This window comes from Sapajus apella, unplaced genomic scaffold, assembly GCF_009761245.1.
Source record: "Sapajus apella isolate SASKATOON/1434 unplaced genomic scaffold, GSC_monkey_1.0 scaffold68, whole genome shotgun sequence".
Taxonomy (NCBI): domain Eukaryota; kingdom Metazoa; phylum Chordata; class Mammalia; order Primates; family Cebidae; genus Sapajus; species Sapajus apella.
The window spans coordinates 1,621,388-1,637,015 of record NW_022437008.1 but is presented as its reverse complement, the minus strand read 5'-3'; the positions used below and the strand labels follow the sequence as shown (position 1 = coordinate 1,637,015).

The following is a 15,628-nucleotide window of genomic DNA, read 5'->3' as shown; positions in this document are numbered from 1 at the left end:
TGGAGATGGGGTTTCACCATGTTGGTCAGGCTGGCCTCAGAGTCATGAACTGAAATCCACTCGCTGTGGCCTCCCAAAGTGCTGGGACTACACGGGGAGCCACCTCTCCTGGGGCTTCTTCAGGATTTACCCAAATGTCACCTTATCACTGAGGCCCTATCTCGCCGTGCTATCTAAATAGCAACCCCAACCTCCTTACTGGCCTGCTTCCCCCTCCCCCACAGCGTTTATCTCTACCTGGCAGGCTTAAACATTTTCACTTCTTTTTTTTTTTTTTTTTGAGCCAGAGTTTCACTCTTGCTGCCCAGGCTGTAGTGCAGTGGCCGCATCTTGCCTCACCACAACCTTCACCTCCCAGGTTGAAGCAATTCTCCTGCCTCAGCCTCCCAGCTAGCTAGGATTGCAGGTGTGTGCCACCATGGCCCGCTAATTTTGTGTTTTTAGTAGAGACAGGGTTTCTCCATGTTGGTCAGGCCGGTTGCAATCTCCTGACCTCAGGTGATCCACCTGCCTCAGGCTCCCAAAGTGCTGGGATTACAGGGGTGAGCCACTGCACCCGGCCTGGCTAATTTTTCTATTTCCAGTACAGATTGGGTTTCACCATGTTGGCCAGGCTGGTCTTGAGCACCTGACCTCAAATAATCCACCTACCTTGGCCTCCCAAAGTGTTGGGATTACAGGCATGAGCCCCGCACCCGGCCTTATTTATTTATGTATTTATTTATTTATGTATTTATTTTTGAGAGAGTCTTGCTCTTGTTTCCCACGCTGGAGTGCAATGGCGTGATTTTGGCTCACTGTCACCTCCACTTCCCAGGTTCAAGCCATTCTTCTGCCTCAGCCTCCTGAGTAGCCTGCCATCACACCCAGCTAATTTTTTGCATTTTTAGTAGAGATGGGGTTTCACTGTGTTGGCCACGCTGGTGTTGAACTCCTGACCTCAGGTGATCCACCTGCCTCAGCCTCTCAAAGTGCTGGGATTACAGGCACGAGGCACCACAACCGGCCTTTTTGATTTATTTGTTTGTTTTATCAGTCTCACTCTGTCACTTAGGCTGGAGCGCAGTGCTGCGATCACAGCTCACTGTAACCTCAGCTCCTGGGCTCAAGGGATCCTCCCACCCAAGTCTTCTGAATAGCTGGGACTAGTGTGCCCAGCTAATTTTTTTTTCCATTATTTTAGAGATGTGGTCTTATTATGTTGCCCAAGCTGGTCTTGAATTCTTGGTCTCCGACGATCCTCCTGCCTTAGCCGCCTGCGTTACTGGGATAGTCGCCAGGTGCTGCTGTGCCTGGCATTATTTTTCTTGTGTATTTCACTCTTCCCCCATGGCTACACCTCATGAGAGCTGGGACTGCCTATTTTATTCATGTGCCTGCTGAAGAGTGCCAGGCCCACAGCAGGCACTCAGTAAACCTGAGCCATTATTGGAGTCCCTGGGGTACCTCAGGCTCCCTCTGACACTTTGCTCTGTGAGGCAGGTATTACTCCACATCTTCAGTTTGGAGTGTGGTGTATTTGAGGAACAGCAGAGAATGCTGTGGTGGGAGTATACGAGTGAGGGTATGTAGGGGAGATGAGTTCAGAGAGACGGGAGGGAAGGTTAGCCATTGTTAAGTCTAGAGTTTTTTTTTTTTTCCCTATTTTTTTGTTTTTGAGACAGGATCTCGCTCTGTCGCACTGATGGAGTGCTGGAGTGCAGTGGCGCTCTCTCTGCTCACTGCAGCCTCTATCTCCTGAGCTCAAGCAATCCTCCCACCTTAGCCTCCTGAGTAGGTGGGACTACAAGGGCATGCTACCAGCCCAGCTAATTTTAATTTTTTGTAGAGGTGAGGTCTCCCTATGTTGCCCAAGCTGGTCTTGAACTGGACACAAGCAATCTTCTTGCTTCAGCCTCCCAAAGTGCTGGGATTACAAGCATGAGACACTGAACCTGGCCGATTTTTTCAACAACAAATAATTTTTGAGAGCGCACTTGTGCCAAGCATAGTTCTAGGCACAGACCAACACAACTCCCAGAGTTCCTAGGAGTAGGAGGCTACCTAGAGTTGGGAAATAAGTAACTCGAGATTGGGTAGGTGCTACTAAAAGAAAATCAGGGGGCCGGGCATGGTGGCTCACACCTGTAATCCAAGCACTTTGGAGATCAAGGCGGGCAGATCACCTGAGGTCGGGAGTTTAAGACCAGCCTGACCAACATGGTGAAACCCCCTCTCTTCTAAAAATACAAAAATTAGCCAGACGTGGTGGTGTGCAGCAGTAATCCCAGCTACTCAGAAGTCTGAGGCAGGAGAATTGCTGGAACCGGGAGGTGGAGCCTGCAGTGAGCCAAGATCATGCCACCACACTCCAATCTGGGTGACAGAGCCAGACTCCATCTAAAAAAAAAAAAAGAAAAGAAAAAGAAAAAAGAAAATCAAACAGGTTGTGGTGGAGTGGTGACCCACCTGGATGTGTTGAGCTAGGAAGGGCAGGGAAGGCCTCTCTCAGAAGGAGGTATTAGGATTGGTGAAGCTATTGGGGAAAATGTCGACTGGGCAGATTTAACAGTAAGGGCAAAGGCCCTGGGGTGAGAAGGAGCTGGGGTTAAGGGAGTTGAGTGAAGGAGAGAGTGGAAGATGGAACTGAGAAAGTTGTCTAAAGTGAGAGTAAGTCAGTCCTTCTAGGTCTTGGTGGAGTTGGGTTTTTATTCTGAGTGTGACAAGGAGTCACTGGAGGCTGGGTGTGGAGGCTCATGCCTGTAATCCCATCACTTTGGGAGGCTGAGACAGGAGAATCGCTTGATTCCAGGAGTTCGAGACCAGCCGGGTCAACAGAGCCAGACCCTGTCTCAAAAGAAAAAAAAAAAACGGCACTGGAGGTTTCAAGGAGGAAGACATGATTCAATTGCCATCATATTGCAATGTAGACCTGGTGGCTTGCCTTTTATTTATTTTCATGGAGCTGGGGTCTCTCCATGTTGGCCAGGCTGGTCTCGAACTCCTGACCTCAGGTGATCCCCCCACCTAGGCCTCCCAAAATGCTGGGATTACAGGTAAGCCACCATGCCCGGCCTTTGTTTTTATTTTTTATAAGCCCACAGCAAACATCATACCTGTTTGCTTTCTAGAGATCCCCTGGGCCACCTCATTCCCCTCTCTCTCTGGATTGGCACCCCCATTCAGGTTATCCCTTCACTTTTTGACAATGACACCTTTCAGGTTGAGTAATCTGGCTTTGACCCAGAAACCACAAGCAAAATCCCCATCCTTTCTCTGCCCATGGACTAGACCCAGGTGTGGTTCCTCCTTGCAACCCCTCCGGAAAAGTCCCTAATGCTGTGTAAGCTTACTTGCTTCATCTCTTCAAAGACCACTGTAAACGCATAGCCAATACAGGTAGGTATCACATTATTGCTTCCTTCACCTCCTTTCTCCTTTTCCGTATCTCAGCAGCCTGGGCCTGCACCTCCCAAATAAAGCATCAGCACAGGCCAGGCACAGTGGCACATGCCTTGTAATCCCAGCACTTTGGGAGGCCAAGGCAGGCGGGTCATTTGAGGTCAGAAGTTTTGAGACCAGCCTGACCAACATGGTCAAACTGTCTCTACTTAAAAAAAAATTCAGGCCAGGCGAAGTGGCTCACGCTTGTAATTCCAGCACTTTGGGAGGCTGAGGCAGGCAGATCACGAAGTCAGGATTTTGAGACCAGCCTGGCCAACATGGTGAAAACTCATCTCTACTAAAAACACAAACATTAGCCAGGCATGGCAGCACACGCCTGTAATCCCAGCTACTCAGGATGCTGAGGCAGAAGAATTGCTTGAACCCAGGAGACGGAGGTTGCAATGAGCTGAGATTACACCACTGCACTCCAGCCTGGGTGACAAGAGTGAGACTCCTCTGTCTCAAAAAAAAAAAAAAAAAAAAAGCGTTAGCACCATAACTCTAATCTGTGCTCTGCTTCCTAGCCAACTGTCCTGAAGAGGTCTTTTAGTACATGGGTCTTTGGGCATTTCTTGTCCCTCTGGGCCTTAGCAGCCCATTCAGTGACATACTCCATGTAACTCAGTTTCTCCCTCCTGTGCACACCCACGGGGCTGGAGTCTAAGTAGTAACATTTGTAATAGTGAAGGACAAGGCTCTGGAGGCCTAGTTTCAGCCTAGCTCCCTGGTCCTTGCTCTTCCTAGCTGTGTGGCCCTGAATTATGTGACTTGGCCTCTCTGAACTTCAGGTTCCTCCTGTATGAAAAGTGGGAATAGTACCTACTTCCATGTAATTATGAAGATTAAAGGACTTAATTCAAATAAGTGGCTAGAACAGTGCTCTTCATAAGCACTCATTTTTCTGAGGCTGGAGTGCAGTGTTGCGATCATGGCTTATTGCAGCCTCAACCTCCCAGGCTCAGGTGGTCCTCCTAACTTGGCCTCCCCAGTTCAGTAACTGGGACTACAGGTGTGTGCCACTGTACCAAGGTACTTTTTTGTATTTTTTGTAGAGGCGGTGCTTCGCCATACCAGCACTTTTGGCCACCCAAAGTGCTAGGATTACAAGTGGGAACTAGAGTACCTAGCCCACAAGCACTCAGTAAATGTCAGGTACAATGGTACACTTGCCCCAACTATGCAGGGAAGTGGGGCACATGTTCAGGAACTTACTAGGTCCCTCCCACTGACCCAGTGAAGTTTAGAAACTTAAGACAACATCACTCCTTCCAAAATACTTTTATTTAAAAAAATTACAAACAATAAAAAAAAAAAAGCCACCACAAATTCTGCCTTTCTTTTTAAATAACGTGGCATGGAGCAGTTTGGTTTCTACCCTATTGCACGTGGTCCGGCCAGGCTCTGAAATCAGGAGGCTACAGAGACTGGGGTCCTGCCAAGGAAGTGGGGTTCAGCCTGGAGGGAGGAGACCAGCCCCTCCCACCCCTCAAGGTGCAAGAAGCCGAGCCTGGGTTTCTGCAGCGTCCTGGCGGCACATCCCTGCCATTCTTCTACAGGCCCAGCTTTCTTTATCTTCCCTGAGGCCCCAGTGGTCACAGGGGAGTGGGAACGAGTGGGAAAGGCGGAAGAAATGTGTAAGTGGAAAATCAGACTCCTAGGAACAGAGTCTCATTAAGGCATTTGGAACAGATAAATTAATTCAAGAAGACCCACCTTCACAGAAGGCCGGGGTAACCAGACACACACACACACACACATGCAAGACAGTTTGTGGAACCCTGAAATGGGAGGAAAGGAGGCCATAGTCGGTGCTTAGAGCCCCCACAAAAACACACCCAGAGTTGCATTCAATGATCCAGCCCCCCTGAAGATGACACAGGAAGGATTCCCTGCATCACAGTTTTAGGATCCCAGGATGATTTCCATGATGTGATCCAGTTCATTCCACTCCCAGGAACCTGGGGCACAGAAGAGATTGTGAGGAGGCTCCGGTGGGGCCCATGCAGGCTCCTTTTCCACCACAGATGTGTCAATGTCCAGAAAGAAGTCGTCCAGGCCAGAGTCCCCTAAGTACCGGGAGCTCAGAGCTTCTAAGAAGACTGGATCAGGCTGGGGTGGCACTTCATTCTGGAGGCTCAAGGGAGCCACTGGATTCTGAGGGGGCTCAGTCTCATCCATGGAGGTCTCCAGCTCCCTGAGGATAGAGCCAATGGTGGCCGACAGGGAGAAATCCTCCTCGCCCAGGAAGAGAGGCTCGGGGGGCAGGGCAGGGGCAGGAGCCAGGGGAAGTGCAGCCTGCAGCTGCTGGAGGGTGTTGTGGATGAGCACATGCCTGCGGAGGCTGGGTGCTCGGGGGCCCAGGCTGCGCTGGACTTTGTCTAGGGAGATGCGGAGCAGGGCTTGCTGGTAGCTCCGAAGGCCTGCTGGACTCCACTCCCACCTCTCCTCCTCCTCCTCTTCTAAATCAGAGTGTTTCCGCTTCAGGCCTCCCACCATGATGCCCTGTGGAGAGAAGAGGGGCATAGGAGCATGTCAGACACCAGGCACTGTACTGCTGGCTCAAATCCCACCTTCTCAGGCCAATTGAATTGGTGGTGATTTTTAATCATCTGAATCTCAGTTTAATCATCTATAAAATGAAGGCTGTCTGAACCCTACAAGGTTAAGGAGGTGAGTACATAGAGGATCAAGAAAATAGGCCGGGCGCGGTGGCTCAAGCCTGTAATCCCAGCACTTTGGGAGGCCGAGGCGGGTGGATCACGAGGTCAAAAGATCGAGACCATCCTGGTCAGCATGGTGAAACCCTGTCTCTACTAAAAATACAAAACATTAGCTGGGCGTGGTGGCGCGTGCCTGTAATCCCAGCTACTCAGGAGGCTGAGGAAGGAGAATCGCTTGAACCCTGGAGCCAGAGGTTGTAGTTAGCCATGATTGCATCATTGTACTCCAGCCTGGGCAACAAGAGCGAAACTCTGTCTCATAAATAAATAAATAAACAAAAGAAAATAAGATCTGGACTTAAGTACAACTAGATTTAAATCCTACTTACTTGCCTGTTGTGGTCTCAAACGGTAGTGCATTTACATCCATGAGAATTTCCTCATCTGCAAAGTACGGATCCTAACTCAAGTTCCTCTGTGCCTTAAAACTGTTCTTCCACAATACTCATTTCTTCAAACATGGAGCACGCAAGATAAGTGTGGAGCAAATGAGACCGGGATTAGAAGTCGGGAACCCCAAATTTGAATTCTGTCTTGGAAACCGCTCAGCTGCGTGATTGTGGGAAGTGACCTGAGTGAATTACCTCTTAGGGCCTCAGTTTCCTTATCTGTAAAATGTGGCCCTTAAAAAATACTTCTCACCACCGCTGTCAAGGAGATGAAAAGTATGCGTAGGGCCCATCACACAGGAACTGCTTAATGAACAAGAGTTGTGTTTGTTTTGTTAGAGACAGGGTCTAACCCGGGGCTGAGTGCAGCTGCGCGATCATAGCTCACCGCAGTCTCCAAGTCCGGAGTTCAAGGGATCTTCGCCTCAGTTTCCTGAGTAGCTGGGATTACCACCACACCAGGCCTCGATCAAGAGTTAATTGCCAGTTATTCACCCAACAGATTTACCGAGTGCCTACTATATTCGAGCCTCCTGGAGCCCTTTTGGGGCACCTGTATGTTGAGATTCTTCTTCTACAGTAAGGAAATTTCTGTCTATGCCCTCTTTCTTAACCGACTGGGAGCTCTCCCAAGAGTAGGAGAGGGGCCTGTCTCATTCCCGCTGCTGTGCTTTCAGCTTCCCCCAAAGCGAGCCCCATAGGAAAACTTGCTTGAACTCAGCTCAGACCAAGCCCCGCCCCTAGGGGACCCACCCAATCAGACCTCGGCGCTGCAAGGCCCCGCCCCTTCACGGGTCCTTTAAGGACCCAGAAACGCCCCAATTTGGCCCAAGGTCTTCTGGGAAACCGGGGCCAACAGCCGCCAGGTACACGAGTTGACGTCGAGCACGCACCACAATCCCCAGAGGGCTCCGCTCCTCCAGGGGACGAACCCACTCCCCCGCCCTCCCTCAGGGCCTGCGCACAGGGGCAAGGGCGGGTGGGGGAAGGGCACCCGGACGTCCAGCTGCAGGCGCCCGCCAAGCCCCGCCCTCCGTTGCCTCCCGGGCGGCGAGTCCGAGCTCCAAACCCGGAACACCCCTCCCCCACCCCAGACTGCGGCTCTAAATCTGCCTTCTCCTGGTGCCTCCGTTCCTTCAAAGTCCGGGATTCTCCTCCCAAACTGCCCTTGGGTCCAGAGACCCAAGTCCGAACACATCGCTCAAAGACTACAATGCTACGATCTAGTTCGGGAGACTACGTATCCTAATTTTGATACTTCCTCCCACTTCTATTCTCCTGACTTTCAAACGCCCCTGGACTTCACCTCCAAACTCGCTGTCCGGCTCCAAGACCCCAACATTGGAATCTTTCCGGCAATCCCCTTTCTTTCCCCCACGAGTGCGTCTTGGAGTCCAAGAATCCTTGACTCTATCTCGCTTCTCCAAATGCTCCGGATCTCACTCCCAAATCTCATACCTTTTCCAAGAACACGATAACGCCCCGAATTCATCCTGTCCCGAAGACCTAAGTGGAATCGAATCTCCAGGTTCCCCATCTTAAAAGTTCCTCCCCTCTGTTCTCTCGCTTCTTCAAACGCCCCACGTCCCAACTTCGAACTCCCTCCACTTGAAAATACTGCCCCAACCTTGCTTCCCCTCCGGGGTCTCGAACTCAGTCTCGGGTCCCCAGACCCTCCCAATCAACACCCTGAATCTGATACCCCCACCCCGGGTCTCACCCAGACCCCGCCTCCGCAAATCACCGGGGCGCGCCTCTCCCTCCTCCGGCCCAAGGTAGATTCCCAAGTCAGGCGATCGCTCTTCACCTCAGCTGCCAGGTTCGCCCCGACCACCTTCAGGAACGCCCGCAGCGTCGTGACCAGCCAGTGCCGGGACCCACCACTGACGGGCTGGGGCCTCGCTCACCGCGGCTGGGCCTCTCCGTCTGGCTTCGGGCCCACCCATTCCTGCCCCGTAGCCGAGCCGCGATTGGCTGGAGACCTGCCCGCCGCGGGGCGTCGATTGGCTGGGCGTAGCCACCGGCCCCTGCCCTTAGACGCCGGACCCGCCTACCCCTCCCTAGCGCCCTGAGCCATTTAAAGGAGTGCTACTGGCAGGGGGCGGGCAGCGCCTCGGCGGTGGAGGGCGGCGGAGCCAGCAGAACCGCTTCCTTCCACTCAGCTACTGTCCTTGCTCCAAGATCGTCACCATTGCTTCCTGTAATCCCTTTTTGATAGGCCTGGACCCCACCACGGAGCAGAGGGGCTGACATGTCCCTCCCCACCCCGATGTACCGGAGGGCGGGGTCTAGCAGCCTGAGGAAGCCGTGCCCCGGGGGTTCCGAGGGCGGACGCTGGGGCGCGGGGGATGACGTAGCAAAAGACCAGCCAATAGTGTGGTGCGGCCCGCGTTGCCTAGGCGACCGGAGCCCCGCCCCCTTACTGCCCTTCTCTTGCCTGCCCCGCTCATGTTACCCCTTGGCCACTTCTTAATCCCCTGGTTTTCTCAGCACGTCCTCTGGTGGTCCCTCCTGGGACATCCTCTCTCCTTCCCCTCTCCATTAAGATGACTCCTCAGCTTCTGTTCATGGCTTCCTACCGCCCTGAAGACAAACTTCAAGCTCCCTCCTTTTGCCACAAAGCCCCTCACGACCTGGCCTGATGCGCTCTCCTGGTTCTCTCCGATCCTGCCCCACTGAGTCACTTCGTTTTTCTAAAATGGCTTCAAGCTCTCCTTCCCCCATCACGAAAACGGAAGGATTTTGCATGATTTCTTCCCTGCCTTAACCAGTGTCTACAACAATGCCAGGTACGTAATAAGTTCTCAAACATGACAACAAAAGGCTTCTAAATCTTTATTATTAATTATATATATATATATATATATATATATACTTTTTTTTTTTTTGTCAGGCGTGGTGGCTAATGCCTGTAATCCCAGCACTTTGGGAGGCTGAGGTGGGCGGATCACCTGAGGTCGGGAGTTCGAGACCAGACGGACCAACAATGTTGAAACTCTGTCTCTACTAAAGATACAAAAATTAGCTGGACGTGGTGGCGCACGCTTGTAATCTTAGCCACTTGGGAGGCTGAGGCAGAAGAATCGCTTGAACCCGGGAAGTGGAGGTTGCAATGAGCCTAGAGTACACCACTGCCCTCCAGCCTGGGTGACAGAGCGAGACTCCGTCTCAAAAAAAAAAAAAAAAAAAAGTAAGAAAAAGAAAAAAAAAAAAGAGCCAGGCTCGGTGGCTCATGCCTGTAATCCCAGCACTTTTGGGAGGCTGAGGCCTGTGGATCACCTGAGGTCACGAGTTCGAGACCAGCCTGACCAACATGGAGAAACTCCATCTCTACTAAAAATACAAAATTGGGCCGGGCGCGGTGGCTCAAGCCTGTAATCCCAGCACTTTGGGAGGCCGAGGCGGGTGGATCACGAGGTCAACAGATCGAGACCATCCTGGTCAACATGGTGAAACCCCGTCTCTACTAAAAATACAAAAAAATTAGCTGGGCATGGTGGCGCGTGCCTGTAATCCCAGCTACTCAGGAGGCTGAGTTAGGAGAATTGCCTGAACCCAGGAGGCGGAGGTTGCGGTGAGCCGAGATCGCGCCATTGCACTCCAGCCTGGGTAACAAAGAGCGAAACTCCGTCTCAAAAAAAAAAAACAAAAACAAAAACAAAATTAACCAGGCGTGATGCTACATGCCTGTAATCCCAGCTACTCAGGAGGCTGAGGCAGAAGAATCAGTTGAACCCTGGAGGCAGAGACTGTGGTCAGCTGAGATTGCACCATTGCACTCCAGCCTGGGCAACAAGAGTGAAACTCCATCTCAAAAAAAAAAAAAAAAAATACACACACACGTTTCCTGTGTTGCCCAGGTTGACTTGAACTCCTGGCCTCAAGCAGTCCTCTCGCCTCAGCCTCCCAAAGTGTTGAAATTACAGGCATGAGCCACGGCGCCTCGAAGGCCTCTGGATATTTAAACTTGTTTCTCCATCCTGAAGATATACCCTCAGTTCCCAGGTTGCTTCTTATCAGAACTCATCTCAAAGGTTTCCTCCTCTCAGAAGCCCTCCCTGGCAGTCCAGGTTGGGTCAGGATCCATTTTAGGATCTCATGGCCTCCTGTGCCACCATCCCAGTCCTGGACTGTCAGTCACTGTCTGAACTGAGGAGCCTCCCAAGGGCAGGTGCCAGGGATATCTCTGTCAACCACCGCTTGGTCTGCAGGAGCACCTAGCACCGGGCTGGGCACATAGCCGGTCCCAGTGAAAGTTTGCTAAATGCTCAGCAATGTGACAAAGAGAAATAAGGCAGAAAGAAAACACTGCTAGTGCCCTACCCCTACCACGAGTTTCCCTAAGGGGAGAAGGCAGTTTTCTCCAGGCTACCTCTGGGAAGGGAGGTTTAAGGCTCCTCAGACCAGTTCTTGCTGGTTGGAGTTTGTCAACCAAGTCATTCTGCAGTTTGCAATGTAAGATGAAAGGCTTTCTGGGAGGATGAGGGGGAGGGGAATAGGTAGGTGGGTGGTGTGGGTTAGAGGTAGGGAGAAAAAAGCGTCTCAGCTCACCCAGGCCTGGGGGAGGTGTCCCTGGAAACAAAAGAAAGGGACAGTAGATTCCAAAAACAGGACATAATTAGGAAGGAGCAATTCTTCCCCTTCCTCCTCCCAAACTTGCTCCTCCTGTAGGGTCCCCAACTCAGGAAAGCCCTACTGCATTTGGGTTTTTGTTTTTGAGAGGGGGGGGTCCCACTCTGTCGTGTCTGCTGGAGTGCAGTGGCGTACCTCGGCTCACTGCAGCCTCAGCCTCCCTCCCCAAAGTGCTACTGTAATTCTGTCCCCAGGTTACAGCCCTGAGCCTTTTCCTGATGCCTCCCCTCCACCCCTCAACAACTGTCCACTCAGACTCCCAGGCATTCCCTCCACCCTCTCTCTCCCTGCCTCCTCACAGCTCAGGCTCCAACTCGAACTCCCCCTGGACTCTCAGCCTCCATTCCTGTGCACTTCCCATCCGCCTTCACAGAGTAGCCAAAGAAGCTTCATAAAACCCACACCCAACTGTCCCCCCAACACCCTTACCTCTCTGGTGCTCCACTCCTTGCGTAAATCCTCAAAATAAAGCACAAACGTTTTTTATTTTCAGAGACAGGGTCTTGATCTGTCCTGTAGTTGGAGTGCAGTGGCTAGCCTTGACCTCGTAGCCTCAAGCTAACCTTCCATCATAGCCTCCTGAGTATCTGGGACTACAGGTGCACACCACCATGCCCAGCTAAGTTTTTAAAAATAATTTTGTAGAAATAGGGTCTTGCTATGTTGCCCAATCTGGACTCCTGGCTTCAAGCCATCTTCTCACCTCAGCCTCCTGAGTATCTGGAATGACAGGTACACACCGCCATGCCCAGCTAAGTTATTATTATTTTTTTGAGATGGAGTCTTGCTCTGTCACCCAGCCTGGAGTGCAGTGGCCTGATCTTGGCTCACTGCAACCTCCACCTCCTGGGTTCAAGCAATTCTCCTGCCTCAGCCTCCCAAGTAGCTGGGATTACAGGTACATGTCATCACACCTGGCTAATTTTTTTTTTTTTTTTTTTGAGACTAAGTCTCCCTCTGTTACCCAGGCTGAAGTGCGATGGTGTGGTCTTGGCTCACTGCAACCTCCGCCTCCTGGATTCAAGCAATTCTCCTGCCTCAGCCTCCCCAGCAGCTGGGATTATAGGTGCCCACCACCACGCTTGGCTAATTTTTGTATTTTTAGTAGAGACGGGGTTTCACCATGTTGGCCAGGCTGGTCTTGAACTTCTGACCTCAAGTGGCCCACCCGCCTCGGCCTCCCAAAGTGCTGGGATTCCAGGCATGAGCCACCACACCTGGCCAGACTCAATAAACTGCTGCAGAATAAATGAATGAAAATCTTACACATAGGCAGGCAGACACACCGAAATACTCAGACAGAGGCAGAGAGAGGAGGAGTCACAGAGCTGGGTTCTCTAGAATAATTTGAAGCTCTTGGCTCAACATTTATTGCCTCCTTCCTTTGCTCCTCATGTCCCAGAATGCCACCCTCCCAGACGGGGACTGAGCACTACTGGTACTGGTGGGAGGGGTAGGTGCTGTGGCCGTCGTACTCATCGGTGGTGAGGCAGTGCAGCATGAAGTGGCCCAGGTCATGTTTGGAGATGACCCTCGAGGGCCCTCGTCCATCCAGGGTCACCGTGTACGCCCCAGTTAGCGGCTGGTCTCCTGTGAAGTAATAAGACAGGGGCTGGGTGAAGCAGACATCTTTCCCCTCCTGCAAAATTTGACCCCAGAAAGACCTTCCCAGGGTGCCTACTGTGTGTCCAGCCTGGTGGCGTGGCAGCCAAGAATGGACTTCCCATGTGCAGGTGCTCATCTGTACCCTTTGCTTTATTCATTTGAGAAATCTTTATTGATTACCTATTATGTGGCCAGGGGCTGGGCACCCAGCAAGGGACAAAGCAGACAGGAACCCCCTACCCTGGCTGGGCACAGTGCCTCACGCCTGTAATCTCAGCACTTTGGGAGGCCAAGGTGGGAGGATCACTTGAGCTCATCAGCTCAAGACCAGCCAATATGGCAAAACCACATCTCTACAAAAAATGCAAAAATTAGCTGGATGTGGTGGCTTATGCCTGTAGTCCCAGCCACTTGGGCAACTGAGGCAGGAGAATCACTTGAACCCGGGAGGTGGAGGTTGCAGTGAGCCAAGATTGTGCCACTGCATTCCAGCCTGATGAGGGAGACCATGTCTCTCCAGCTCCCGGGTTCAGTGATTCTCCTACCTCAGCCTCCTGAGGAACTGGAATTACAGGTACACGCCACCATGCCTGGCTAATTTTTTTTTTTTTGTATTTTTAGTAGAGACAGGGTTTTGCCATGTTGGCCAGGGTAGTCTCAAACTTTTGGTCTTAAGCAATCCACCCTCCTCAGCCTCCCAAAGTGCTGAGATTATAGGCATGAGCCACCACACCCAGCCTCTGAGTATTAACTTTAAACTTGGGAGATCAAGAAGGACCATGTGGCCAGGAGCGGTGGCTTATGCTGGTAATCCCAGGAACACATACCCTCACCCATGTGGCATTCCTGCCCAACATGTTTATTCTGAATTTGTGGCAAGACAGCTAGAAAAATCCAGAATGTGGGCCATTTAAAGTCACCTGGCAGAGAGAGATCCAAGATGGCTGATCACTAGCAGCTCGGGATTGTAGCTCCCAGTGAAAGCGCAGAGAATGAGAGGACGCCACACTTCCAGATGAATTTTTGTTGCTCACGGACCAGGAGATTCCCAGTGGAGGAGCCCCATGGGTCACCAGCGCGACTCTTGTGGCCCGCGCGGTGGTTCTCACTGCAGAGTAAATGGGACTGGCTCCCCTTTTGGTCAACGTTTGGAGCTCCAGGAAGGCAGAGTCACCCATTCAGCTGATTGGAAAAGGGACTCAAGAGGGAAGCCAGACCAGAGATTCCCGAGCAGAAAAGCACCAAGAATCTTAATGCCGCTTTTTTAGCCGGCGCAGTGGGTTGCTCAGATTTCAGCGCTGGGAATCAACAAGTTGGACGTCTACTCAGAGACCTAATTTGAAAGTCGGTAATTACAAAGACGACAGGTGGATAAATTTACAATGATGGGAAGAAACCAGCATAAAAGGGCTGAGAATACCCAAAATCAAAATGCCTCTCGGTCTACAGGAGATCACCGTTCCTCATCAACAAGGGAACAAGACCTGATGGAGAACGAGCGCGTTCCAATAAGAGAATTAGGCTTCAGAAGGTGGATAAGAAACTTCTGTGAGTTAAAAGAACATGTTCTAGCCCAATGTAAAGAAACTAAGAACCTTGAAAAAAGATTTGACGAAATCCTAAGGAGAATGGACAATTTAGAGAGGAATATAAGTGAATTAATGGAACTGAAGAATACAAGAACTCCGCGAAGTATGCACAGGTTTTAGCAGTCGAATTGATCAAGCAGAAGAAAGGATATCAGAGGTCGAAGACCAACGTAATGAAATGAAACGAGATGACAAGATTAGAGAAGAAAGAGTAAAAAGGAATGAGCAAAGTCTCCAAGAAATATGGGACTATGTGAAAAGACCTAATTTGCGTTTGATAGGTGTACCTGAATGTCATGAGAATGAATCCAAGCTGGAAAATATTCTTCAGGGTATTATTCAGGAATACTTTCCTAACCTAGTAAGGCAGGAAAATACTCAATTTCAGGTAATACAGAGAACACCACAAAGATATTCCTCAAGTAGAGCAACCCCAAGACACATAATCGTTAGATTCACCAGGGTTGAAATAAAGGAGAAAATTCTAAGGGCGGCTAGAGAGAAAGGTCAGGTTACCCATAAAGGGCAGCCTATCAGACTCACAGCAGATCTCTTAGCAGAAACCCTACAAACTAGAGGAGAGTGGGAGTCAATATTCAATATCCTCAAAGAAAAGAATTTTCAACCCAGAATCTCATATCCAGCCAAACTAAGCTTCATAAATGGAGGAAAAATAAAATTTTTCGCGAACAAGCAAGCACTCAGAGATTTCATCACCACCAGGCCTGCTTTCAAGAGCTTCTGAAAGAAGCGCTACACACAGAAAGGAACAACCAGTATAAGTCATCCCAAAAACTTACCAAAAGGTAAAGAGTATCTCCATAATGAAGAATCTATATCAACTAATGTGCAAAATAGCCAGCTAGTATTAAATGACAATATTAAACTCACAAATATCAATATTAATCCTAAATTTAAATGGATTAAACTCCCCAATGAAAGACACAGACACGCAAATTGAATAAAAAGTCAAAACCCGGGCCAGGCGCGGTGGCTCAAGCCTGTAATCCCAGCACTGTGGGAGGCCGAGGCGGGTGGATCACGAGGTCAAGAGATCGAGACCATCCTGGTCAACATGGTGAAACCCCGTCTCTACTAAAAATACAAAAAATCAGCTGGGCATGGTGGCGCGTGCCTGTAATCCCAGCTACTCAGGAGGCTGAGGCAGGAGAATTGCCTGAACCCAGGAGGCGGAGGTTGCAGTGAGCCGAGATCGCGCCATTGCACTCCAGCCTGGGTAACAAGAGCGAAACTCCGTCTCAAAAAA

The 15,628-nt window shown here is 50.8% G+C and overlaps 2 protein-coding genes across 4 annotated transcripts in view; both read right to left on the bottom strand.

Moving 5' to 3' along the window:
* Positions 1-4,688: 4,688 nt before the first annotated feature.
* Positions 4,689-8,819, bottom strand: SERTAD3 (SERTA domain containing 3). Of its 3 annotated transcripts, XM_032248742.1 has the most exons (3): positions 8,343-8,799; positions 6,476-6,530; positions 4,689-5,928 (listed from the first exon to the last, which is right to left on the bottom strand). In XM_032248742.1, the coding sequence occupies exon 3, from the start codon at positions 5,920-5,922 to the stop codon at positions 5,329-5,331; it is 594 nt and encodes a 197-aa protein (XP_032104633.1). In that variant the 5' UTR covers positions 5,923-5,928; positions 6,476-6,530; positions 8,343-8,799; the 3' UTR covers positions 4,689-5,328. The 3 variants fall into 3 exon arrangements, with proteins under 3 accessions (XP_032104633.1, XP_032104632.1, XP_032104634.1); XM_032248741.1 differs by lacking the exon at positions 6,476-6,530 and having other exon boundaries at positions 8,343-8,819; XM_032248743.1 differs by lacking the exon at positions 6,476-6,530 and having other exon boundaries at positions 8,256-8,799.
* A 3,681-nt stretch (positions 8,820-12,500) lies between these two features.
* Positions 12,501-15,628, bottom strand: part of BLVRB (biliverdin reductase B) — a 20,289-nt gene continuing 17,161 nt past the window's right edge. The window contains exon 5 of the mRNA XM_032248740.1: positions 12,501-12,757. Within this exon, the coding sequence (XP_032104631.1) occupies positions 12,600-12,757 (158 nt within the window). The 3' untranslated portion in view covers positions 12,501-12,599. The remainder of the gene's footprint in view (positions 12,758-15,628) is intronic.